This window comes from Corylus avellana, chromosome ca6 (assembly GCF_901000735.1).
Source record: "Corylus avellana chromosome ca6, CavTom2PMs-1.0".
NCBI lineage: Eukaryota > Viridiplantae > Streptophyta > Magnoliopsida > Fagales > Betulaceae > Corylus > Corylus avellana.
In genome coordinates, this window is record NC_081546.1 from 29,635,836 (window position 1) to 29,645,240 (window position 9,405).

Below are 9,405 nucleotides of genomic sequence, written 5' to 3' on the forward strand. Positions count from 1 at the left end.
TAGCAGAAGCCCATAAAGGACAAGACTTGGTGTATAATTACAACTTAAAAGTAAATTTACAATGTATTAGAAACAGCAATCAGGGTTTCATCAAATTGCAATCAGCTTAGCTTCAATATGAGCAATTATGGAACTGTAAATCTTAGAATCCCAAGAGCTTTTTGGAGAAAATGTACTTACAAAGAGCAAACCTCCAAAGCTCATCCCTGCCTTTGCATAAAACTCAAGGGCCACCTCCAGAGGTTCCTGAAGACTCAGCTACATCCTCTAATCTCAAAGTTATGGCTACTTCTTCAATCGTTTTACCTCTGTCATCTGAGCCATCCACGGCTCTATTCAATCTTTTCAACCATATATCATAGTCAACTGGATATGGGGTTCCACAAAGGCTATCCACATAATCCGCAAATGCCTTTAAGAGAGCTGAAACCTCACCAAGCTGCTGTTGAATAAAACGCTTTGCCCAGCTTCTCTCCCTCCATTGCAAAGCAGATTCAATAGAATCCTGTTGCTCTATACTTCCCCCACAGATTAAAAAGAGGAGGTAAACGAGGCTTTCAGCATCAGATGCTGGACAAAGTTTCCCATGCTGAAGCGCATGAGACGATGAGAACTGCAGATTTATAGCTGGGCTATCCCTGTCTTCCAAAACTGCACGTCCCCATGATATCGGGACATAAAAAAATCTGTTTCTTGGACCTTGCATGTCAACAACACGTATTATGTTTTCTGGACAAATATCACCATGCTGGACACTGGCCATAGCTGCACTTCTGAGAGCAGCTAGGCAGTCGCGGCAGCAGCGGATTGCTTCCTCAGAGGAGAACGAGCCTTCCCGAGCAACAACAGATGTAAGTGGCTCCCCAACTGGAGATGTCACAAGTATTGGAGTCCCACACCATTGATGATCACATCGCCCTCCCGGGCTCTGCTTCTTGCAGGAACCAGAATGTAAAATGCGGCCAGAGGCCATTATATCAGGCAAATATTTGCTTGAAATTCCCTGCTGCTTCAAAATATTTAGTACTTTTGTTTGCCTCTGTACTTGGTACCACAGACTCATATCCTCCCAAGATGGCTCGAGTCTGGATGGATGGGCACCTACATATAAGGACAACAACTCTGTGGGATAATCAAGAGAAACAGCACTGTAGAGAAATGAGTTCCCTCCTAACAGAGACTCCTGTATTTGGAAACTTTTCTGCCCGTGCCGTTGATCATCCAAGAGCAATATCTCTCCCTTCTTTAGCTTCAAACGCAATGCCTGTTTTCTCAGAAATGAATTATCATTCTGGTCAAGTTCAACAATCTCTCCATGTTGGTGGGTAGACTGTTGGAAGGGAACAATTGCAGTTTCATTCTGATCACTAAGGCGACACTCTATCCTACGTTTCTGAAGGCGGAGGCTATGATCTGAGGCTAATGAGGCTATCGACTTTCGTGGTGGTCCATTCCACTGAACTATGGAGTAAAAAGTTGCCAAAAGTACTTGCAGGGTCCCCAGATCTCCCCAATTTGCATTCCCCAGTTTGTTCCATATCCGATCCACTGAGGAAACACAAACTTCAGCATGAGCTTTTATCCATTCAGCCACGGCCTGGTATGGGTTAGATGAGTTTAAATCAAGTTTGCCAAGATCACCACCAAGTTTTACCACCGCTCCATATTTAGAATCCAGAACCAGAAGGAAAACTGAATCACTGTTAATAGTACTGATCTTGCTCAAACTCCTAGAAACAAGTATATGAAAACCATAAAATAAGGCTTCACAAATGGTGTGAGCAGATAATTTCAACTCATTTCCTGACAGTATATCTGACTTAAATAACACAAACTCCACCACCTGATCCCAGTGAACTTGCAAATTACTACTAGTTTTCGACAATAAGGCTAAACCACTTAGCTCCTGAAGCCTTCCCCTTGATATTGCCTTTTCTACAGTATAAAACTTAGATCCAGGATGACGTGGACAAGATACAAAGAATGGCAAGGGTCCACTTTTATGCCAAAAAGTACGCCACAAGCCATTGGCGACAACATGAAGGAAGTCTTCTAGTGCAAGATACTCCTCTTCTTTAAGATCATCAGTTAGAGAAGGTGAGCATGGCATGCGGAACAACTGCTGAAATAAAACGCCCTCCAATGCCAAATCAAGCTTGCACAGTTCATCAATCAAAAAGGGACAATCGAAGAACTGCTCATCATCGGCTGAATCTGCACATGAATTCTCAAGAACCCAATCCTCAAGACTCTCTGTGAAAAGTTCTAGGTTGACGAGTTTCCTTCCATAGTCCTTTAGCCCTTTAAACACTCTTTTGGAAGTAGGAACAAACTTGCTTGAAGCTGAAATGCCAGAGATACTATGAGTAGAGATAACTGCATCCCACAGCAACAAAAACATTAGTCATTTCTATTAGTATGGTAATCAGAAAAAAATATTAAAAAAGTAATAGATGCATTACTTAGAAGACAGTACCAGAGAGAAAACTTAAAAATATATTAGAACCAAAAAATCAAGAATAATTATAAACATAATAGAAACACAAGCTAATACCTAAGTCAAACTAAATAGACATTTAAAACTAGGAAACTTTGCCCGAGAAAGCAGGAAGGCATGGGAATGGATGAGAAATGCCGTGGAATCCACTATGCCCTTTGTATCAGTATACATGTGTCTCTGTATGCGGGCATGTCCCCGTGCTTGTGTTGCATGAACTGATTTGCCTTTTTTTCTTTCACATTTCTGAAGAAACTCCAAGAATATTTTCTATACTCTTTCCTTTTCTCCTTTTCAGCATTTGGTCTCATCAACATTAGTTCCTTTTCAACTTCACACTTTATCTCGCCATAGTTATTATCACACAATATGGCTTCAACTTAAAAGAAAATAAACAACTTAGTGGACCTTAGAAGAGCGGTCATGAATCTTCCTGACATAATAAGAAGCCACCTTTGCCAACCTTCTATGATTTTGCCCCCAATTTGGTGCTAAATTTAACTTCTCATTGTTGCTTAATCCTTCACATGTTTCAGTTTGGCACTCATGCATCTCAAAATATACAATTCCCACTCATATTCATTATCATCAATTTGGTTTGATAATGTCTTGGACATGTCAGTCTTCAGCAGCCCACCAAATTCAAACCATATACGATGGCACATCTTCTAGTTATCTTATGAGATATTCCCTTCATTCATCAATTGTAAAAAAATCGAAAAGTAGGTCTCCACTTCACCCATTCTACTTCCATTCTATCCATAATATGCTTCCAATTGTTTTCTACAAGATTAATGAAGCCTGGAAAACAAATTTGTAACACTTTGATACCATTTTTTTTTTTAATTCAAGCAAACTCCGCAAACTCCTTCAACCCCCTCATATCACTTTAGACTCGTTTGCAGATTAATAGATTTCAAATTAATGACTTATGAACTGCAAATAAGTAAAATTTAAACTGCCAAAATTCCCAGTCAATTTCAGCAAGCAGTCATTTTCAGTTTTTTACATCTGCATATGATTTTCTGAAACTACAGAATTTGTTAGACTACTTGCAACATGCTATAAGGCCAGCAACTTTCAGAATTTCTCTAGATGTGGCTGGCAACTTTCAAAATTTCTCTGGATAATGAGGCATAAAGGTTCTACGCTTTACAAGGTGATGAGAAGATCTTTCAAGAACACAGCATTATGATGAAAACTAGGGTACAGTAGAAAATCTAAGGAATGAATAGGAACTGAAAAAGATGGTATAAGTTTGGAGTACATAAAGATTATTTGAACGGTCTAGAAGGCTGAATAATGATTCAAAACAGCAACTCGATGTTTCATATGGAAAATCTCTGCGAAGAAGATAAGGAAAAGAAAAAAAAGAAAGAAAAGATTCACAATGAGACTCTTTAAAACAATTTAGAAGAGATAATAGCAACACCTCTTAATGGACTCAAAAGCCTTGCAACATAAACCTCCTAGAAGAAACAGACATATTCCAACCTTCAATTAAATAATACAAACCTTAAAAACACACACATCAACAACAGATATTCTAGTTCATTATCATTATAGCATGAGTAATAGTACCATGACACCAAATTTCAATCACTTTGAATAGGAAAACTATTAACAAATAAAGTCTAAAATAAATTATCCCTTGACCCAAAATTTAAGATACCGAAAATGCTAACTCAAACACCCTGCAACACCTACTAACATGAACATCAAGCTTCTGACTTCCACAATTTCCGACTCATCACTTCCCTCCAAACCCATCAGTCTGTACAGATAAAGTTTGCCAAACTTATAGGATTGAAGGCGGGGTGTTCAACAAAAAGATGAAGAGATTTGTAATTAAAAAAGTGTGAAAGAGAGAATACAAACAAGAAAATTCATAAGTTCTTTTTTTCTCTTATTGCACATATTATAAAGAAAAGTTTGGGATTTATATCCACTCCATCACCAGATAATCCTTCTAAAGGCACTCTCACCCCAAACATCCGAGTTATATATTTCTTGTATGTCAAATCTAAGTTTGATTTATAAGAGAAGAACTCAAAGCATGTAAATAATGACATAAAGAAAAGCATGTAAACATTTACATTATGGAGAGTTGTAAGTTTCTTTATCCAGAAATTGGGATTAACTAATAATTTCTATGAGATAAAATGGAGGAAAGCTAACTATCAGCTGCTTTTAAAAAAAAAAAAAAAGATACAAACTAAGCAACTAGTACAAACCAGAGTTAGACTTCCGGAAACTTCCATCCAAGCTTTGCCCCGGAGATAGATCGTTATCATTGTGAGAAAAACCTGAGTTGTAATATGGGCAAAAATGTGCATAAAAATCATGTTTGAAATATGTTATACAAGTAATTGTCAGCCTGACTAAACAATTCTTTTTCGTAAAATTTGACAATACAGATTTGAACTTGGAACTTCAGCAATACATTTGCAACGATAAGAATAACGGCATATGAAAGGAGGCTAGATCTTCTGCAGAATGTGAGGGAAGGAAGAAAGACATCAAAGAGCTACATTTCAATAAAAATATATTCAGTGGTTTATAGTTTTACTCGTCAAAAAAAGTGAAAGCAACAAACATATATTACAGCTCTAGGCAGCAAAGATGCTTGAAGATCGAGATATGAGGCTGATTTTGGAATTATCTAACTAAAAAATCATATAAGCCCAGGCCTTTACAATTCATTAATAACTGTTACTGTAGCATATCACTTCATATTCACAACCAAAGCATTTAGTATTTTAACTTTTAGGGCCTAACAGCCCATTGAGATTGAACACTACATGAGATGTACTTCTATCTTATAAATTATTGACAAGAGTAGCACTGCATTTGGCTGCACAAGAGAAATTTGAAGGAAGTAGAAAATGACCCTTGAAATTTAACTAAACAAGAAAAGTGGAGATAAAGACTAAATGGAATAGTATAATGATTATATATATATATATATATATATATATATCTTGAGACATGTAAGACTTGTGTAAATCAATGAAGACAGCTTTATGTATCTATAAGCACTTGAAAGCACATAGATACTTTCCAAAGGGACCAAAGTTGAGTTGAGTTGAGATTATTCTTAAAGGGGACCAAAGTCAACCTGAAATTTTTCGACCTTAAGTCCTATATCTGAGATTTTAACTCTGAACTGATGCAAAGTTTCAAAAGCTTCCATAACTAAAGTATAACCCAAACTTGATGTCTAAAATCTTCTAAATAATGGTATTGTTCATCACAGTGTCAAAGATCCATCTGAAGTATGATGCAAACATGCTTTCAGCATATGATAATATTCCGACTTAATCATCCTCAAAAACTAGAGACTATAGCATAGCAAGATAAATTTTATTAGCGAAAATTGAAGCCAAGTTAAATACAACGAGGGTATCCTACAATACAATCTAAAGCGAAACATGAAGGAAATTCGAAAAATAATTATAACAAAGGCTTCTAAGGGTGCTCATCCATTCATATAAGGATATTAGGTCACCATGATTTTCTTGTTCTTTTTGCCACTACTAGTTAAGTGGCTTCTCTTGTATACTTCCTGTGGGGCGCCTTACGCTTTTAATGATATCCCAATTACTTATCAAAAAAGGCAACATAAAAGTACTCATAAAACATCGGATGTCAAAAATCAATACTAACCAGATATGAAATTCCTGAAACTTCCGTCCAAACTTTGCTCCAGGGAGAAGTCATTTTCTTGAGAACCTGAGTCATTTTAATTGTCAAGCTTGTAGAAAATATTCCACGATTTGCTTTAACATTGATGCTTTGGCAAAAGAAAATCTAAATGTCATATACGTATAGACAAAGAACTGGCAGACCAAATGGGAGGTATATCAACATGCTGAATGAATAAATGCCATATATAACAGGGTAAATGAGTATAATGGGGCAGACTTTATGGAAGAGTGGCTCCCATGATTGTGAGCATCAGTTTCAAATTTGTATCATTTCTCTTGCAGAAAGAGCTTATGGGATAATTCTTGGCATGGCTAATATATGGATTTGCTTTGGAATGCAACCCTATGGGTAGATTTTGCGCAATGGTTGCAATCTGTTGCGATCTCCATTGTTATAGGAAATTGGTATCTCATCTTTGACCAGGACGTATGCCTTGTCGAGTGAACCACACAAAATCTTGTGCTTTGTTTTGTGGTCTTTTCTCGTTCATCAAATTGCTATTCTTATTTATTTTTTATGCATCTGCTTGCACAACAGTGTTTAATAGCACACAATACCACCATAAACCAAGATCAATGCTAACATCTGGAAGAACATAGAAAGACAACATTAGTAGCAAAAGGTGCTTATCTAAAGTTTGTGTATTTGCAATGACATGACAGTTCCCTGTTCCTATATAACATCCTCATAAACACCATTCCCTTTGTGTTGTATTATTATTTAATCATTAAAACATATCAAATCATTCAATTCAGAAATAAGAAAAATAAAAATAGCTCCTTGATTAAACTCCACAGATCAACTAATTGCAAGTAAATTAGCATTCCATATTTCCACCAACCACTGATCGATGGTCTACCAGAGATTGGTAAGATGAATGAAATGAAGCACCACTTATGCAATGAATCCAATTGGATGGCCCCTAAAAGCTGAATGGACTTCTATTATGTGTGATTTCAGCACTTGATTGCATGTGTTTAAGAAACTCACATAGTTGCAATCTGTGTTATGAAATGCCTATATTTTTGTCCATTCCAGGACACTTGATTGAGACATTTCAACCATGACACTTGATTGAGACATTTTAACCAGCATAGAGCTAAAGGAAATTACTTTGAAAAAATGCCCAATTGCTACTAATATATGTCTTACCAGTTGAAACTTTTCATGTGATGTTTGACTTATGTCATACTACAACCCCAAAGTAGATGGTAAACATAATCATTTTTCCCAAACCCAGTGAACATAGCAGCAGTCTGATCATACATGCTTATGAGTCTATGACTCAGGGCAATAGTGCATTGCCTTTTCCTAGTCATGCTCATGTCACCAAAACAAGCAATTAGCCTGGAAGTGATGCAAATGGAGAATCCAGAGTATGAGGGAAAATGTATACCCAATGAACAATAAAATTCATTGAAAAAGAAAACGAAACACCACAGGGCTAGATGCCACTATTCCCTCAAGGGGGATTCCAGTACCAAGGAAGATACATAACGATTCAATCATTCGATGTTGAGCTTATCAATCTGGCTGTAGGCCTAATGACTGGTATATCCTCCAAAAGCAAAGATAATTCTCTTTCATATGAGTATAACGGATCCACAACAATGTAAATCTTCAATGAAGCACAACCCAGAAGACATGACACATTATAAGGAAAACGAAAATGCTATGAATTTTATTTCTTTTATTTAAATCATGCACAATGGCTTCAATAGCTATTGTAAAATGCCAACACAGAGAATAAAATAACCAGCTACATTATTCGCCAACAGTACTCACCTAATTTCATCATGAAGCCACTGAATACCCAAAAGCAGAAAAATTGCAAGAACTTATTCCACAGATCTTTGAGGACTTCAAAGCAGGCATTCTTCAATCCAGATGTTGAAACGTCAAGAGAAGATGGTCTGGACCATCATTGACACCACAAGCAGAGGAAAAACGTGGGAAGACAATGAAAAGGAAAGTGGAGGTGTAGATGAGAGATCTTGAAGCATTGATGGAAGAAAATGAGGCAAGCATTTTTTTTTTCCCCCTTCAAAAGCTGAAAACTTGTTATTGAAAATGGGGTTCTTGCTGAAGCTTATGGTGTTTTTGTGATTCTTGTTCTTTCTTTTTGTTGTTGAGTGTTGTTGGTATGCATTGAAACAGCAATAGACAATATGTAAGGTGAAGAGGGAAAAAAATACTCCTTTTAAAGCTGAGACAACAAAATACAACCAACACAACAAGGACAAGAAACAAGACCACGAAAGGCTGTGTGAGAAAGAAAAGCGAAAGCCACAGTGAGTGACCTTTTCTCCGTCCCCACAGGCCACAGCTCTTCTGGGTAGTTGGTCCCATTGACAATGATGTTTCCCATTGATCATTCAGCCATTCCACACTCGCTATCTTCTCGCGCGTTAACTACACGCTTGCACTCTCACTTCATTACCTGTCTTTTTTAAGAGGAATATTTAAGAGGAATATAAATAAGAGATGTCACGCTTTCATTTATGATCAATCTCTTGTCCATCTTTTTTATAAATTCACCATTGAATATGTATAATTCATTAGGCCTCATATATTTAATGCTGAATTTACTTACTTCTTATACAAAGAAAAACAAAAAAATAGACAAATTGAAAACAAAACATTTCTCCTAGATCCTCGCCTTTATTCGTGTGTTCACCCAACGTCCCATCAACAAGCTAAAGGGAAACACCACATTAAAGCATCCCACATCGATGTGATCGGTGAGACATTAAATGTGTCTATCACTTCCCCCTCTAGAAACGGGAGGCACCGGTCTATTGTTTTTTGAGATGTAAAATTGATATTTCACATTTTTATGAACAATTTTACCTCTCAAACATATAGGACTGGCTCCTCTTCATTTCAATTGAAATAGAGAGGATCCGAACATTAAATGCTTATTGTTCTTTGTCTCGGATGCAGAACAAGAGCGTATCTTTAATCGAAATAAGCAAATTGGCCGTGGCCCAACAAGAAGGCTTCACATGGCCGGTGGCATCTTGGGAAAAGTAAGTGCAAGATACAAAAGTAGAGGCAAAGGAAACTCTAAGGATTCCACTGTTTCTTAGTAAACACCACGCAAACAATAGGGCTCACTGTAAATCCCTCTCCACCATTGTCTAACTAACTTTGGCATTAGAGTACTTGTCAAAATAGTTCGACAAGCCTCTAAGCCTTGT

The 9,405-nt window shown here is 37.0% G+C and overlaps 1 protein-coding gene across 1 annotated transcript; it reads right to left on the minus strand.

Annotated features, from left to right (window-relative positions):
• On the minus strand, positions 1-8,404 carry LOC132184295 (uncharacterized). Its single transcript, XM_059597872.1, has 4 exons — positions 7,991-8,404; positions 6,164-6,229; positions 4,732-4,803; positions 1-2,376 (listed from the first exon to the last, which is right to left on the minus strand). The coding sequence occupies exons 1-4, from the start codon at positions 8,001-8,003 to the stop codon at positions 224-226; spliced, it is 2,304 nt and encodes a 767-aa protein (XP_059453855.1). The 5' UTR covers positions 8,004-8,404; the 3' UTR covers positions 1-223.
• Between the last annotated feature and the right edge of the window lie 1,001 nt (positions 8,405-9,405).

Coding starts and splice junctions, on each gene's coding strand:
- LOC132184295 (XM_059597872.1), bottom strand. Junction 4,804..6,163: donor TTTCAGGAATTTCATATCTG/GTTAGTATTGAT, acceptor ATTACAACTCAG/GTTTTTCTCACAATGATAAC. Junction 2,377..4,731: donor TTTCCGGAAGTCTAACTCTG/GTTTGTACTAGT, acceptor TGTGGGATGCAG/TTATCTCTACTCATAGTATC.